The 2,026-nt window shown below is 33.1% G+C and overlaps 1 protein-coding gene across 6 annotated transcripts in view; it reads right to left on the bottom strand.

The window, feature by feature from the left end:
* Window positions 1–664: 664 nt before the first annotated feature.
* Window positions 665–2,026, bottom strand: part of gria2b (glutamate receptor, ionotropic, AMPA 2b) — a 142,032-nt gene continuing 140,670 nt past the window's right edge. For 3 of the 6 annotated variants that reach the window (XM_063046396.1, XM_063046397.1, XM_063046401.1), the window contains one exon: window positions 666–2,026. This exon is cut by the window's right edge and continues 142 nt beyond it. In XM_063046396.1, coding sequence (XP_062902466.1) covers window positions 2,004–2,026 — 23 coding nt within the window. In that variant the 3' untranslated portion in view covers window positions 666–2,003. The other 3 variants (XM_063046399.1, XM_063046395.1, XM_063046394.1) reach the window with 2 other exon arrangements.

The raw sequence follows: 2,026 nt of genomic DNA, 5'->3' as shown, positions 1-2,026 counted from the left end.
TACCAATTGTGAAGGGTGTATATGCTCATTGTGCATCTTCCACATCAATCAAGCCTTATACGGGAGAAAGCAAATGAATATTCTCTTTCCAGTATTGTGCATTTTATATATTAGTCCCTATTGGTGAAGTAACATGTCCTTGTTTGACTCTCTACATTTCACAGCAATTTGTATATCTGTTTTAAGTGGCTTTTTGATCATCTGACATGCATGCAACCATACTTTGACAGATAATTCCTCGAAATTCATGCCTGGGTTGGCACTTTAAAACAGTGGCAGTGTTCATGTGCACAGTTCCAGAAATTCAGTTTCTTTGACTTCAAAGATAACTAAATTAAGAGACATTGTACAGCTTGCTGACAGTATATGTAGGTTGTCTAGTGCCACTAAATGGAGATGAATTTCTAGGAATATGTACTGCATATGAGGTAGAAAAAATATCGAGTTAAGCTTTCATTCTTCAATCACATCACAGGAAAAATAGCATATCTGTAACAGCGCCTCAAATCCTTTTGCATCTTCATTTAAAATTGCTTCTAATTGCTATCTGAGATGCGACAAAGGAAAACTGAACATGGTTTTCAAAGCGACAGGACAATTTGCAAGATACTTAACAAAATTCCATTATATCAGAGAATTCGAAATGATTGTTGTTGAAGAATTTACTTTTGCAAGCAAATCTGATAGAAACAAGAAGACTTAACATTTGACAGAAAGACAAGTTCATGCCAATCTAATCAAGGATCTGTTACAGCAAAGTAACCAAGAAATAGAAAAAAGAACATATTTATTTTACCCCTTGAATCAGATGAGATTACAAGACTTTCAAAAGCCCTCCTTGACAAACAAAAATACAGTACACTATAATTTTTAAAACTTATACTAAACCATAATAGTGCATGAATACTTAACATATTCTTTTAAAATTTCATTATCCATATTTTCAAAGGAGAAATTTTCCATTTAAAATAGTTCAGCATCACAGATAAACCAGCAGCTAAAGTACACAATGTACTGAAAACCAAAACCAATTTAGCTTTTATCGTCATTTGCTGCAGATTTCCATCCTCTGTGAGTTCATTACAGTGATGGATATGTCACCAATGCAATTTTCATACCATCAGGACAATGTTATCATATAAAAATGGACTTGTCTGTTACCATAAAACATTAGCCATCAAAATGTTCAGGGCTAGGTGCAGTTTGGAATGTTTCTTATACCACTAATACTTTGTATCATTCCTGATATCAGCAAATACATGCAGTCATTGTGATCAATTCTGTTAGAATAAGTTACACTTTTTGCATATAAACCATATGAAAATTTTATTTCAAATGTCAAGCATTGCCAAGTATTTAATATTAACACCAATGTTAAGAAGAAGATATACAGGAAAGTCTTACAATACTGTATTAAATTACAAGAGTTGAACCCTTTAATTCTGCGCATGTACATATTTGGCTTTGAAAAAAAACATGAAATTGATGCCTTTAGCCTTTTCGCTTTCCTGCAGTTTAGTTTTACTAATATTTGATTAGTATGGAAGCAGAGTTATTTAAAAGCCATTTCTTGATAGTGAAAATACTTAAAAATAGTGTACATTTGTTTTTTTTAATATATATAAAAGATTTCACATCATAATGCGGCTGATGTCAAGTGGACACTGTGCTTAAGTCATACGAATCCAGGATTAAACAGTGGCTGCAGACACAGGGGCGTTGCCTCGTCAAACGTTTTATTTCCAGTACTTCCACATCAGTTGTGCATGTGAGTCAAGCTCCAATTCCAACATTTTCAATGATGGTTTTTTTTTAAAACTTTGTTTTATGTTTTTTTGTGTGTGTGTGCGAACAAAGCATCCAATTACTAATTAGATGAAATCCACACAAAATAACAAGAATTCTTCTTTGAGAAAAATATCTTCACAACACTGGATGCCTCGCACCAATCAACGATGAACTTACATCAACCATCATGTAAGGCACTCAAAGAGTCTTATCAATCAAGAAAAATCAGTTACACTGA

The sequence above is a fragment of the Mobula hypostoma genome, chromosome 4 (genome assembly GCF_963921235.1).
Source record: "Mobula hypostoma chromosome 4, sMobHyp1.1, whole genome shotgun sequence".
Taxonomy (NCBI): Eukaryota; Metazoa; Chordata; class Chondrichthyes; order Myliobatiformes; family Myliobatidae; genus Mobula; species Mobula hypostoma.
This window is presented reverse-complemented; position numbering and strand designations above follow the sequence as displayed.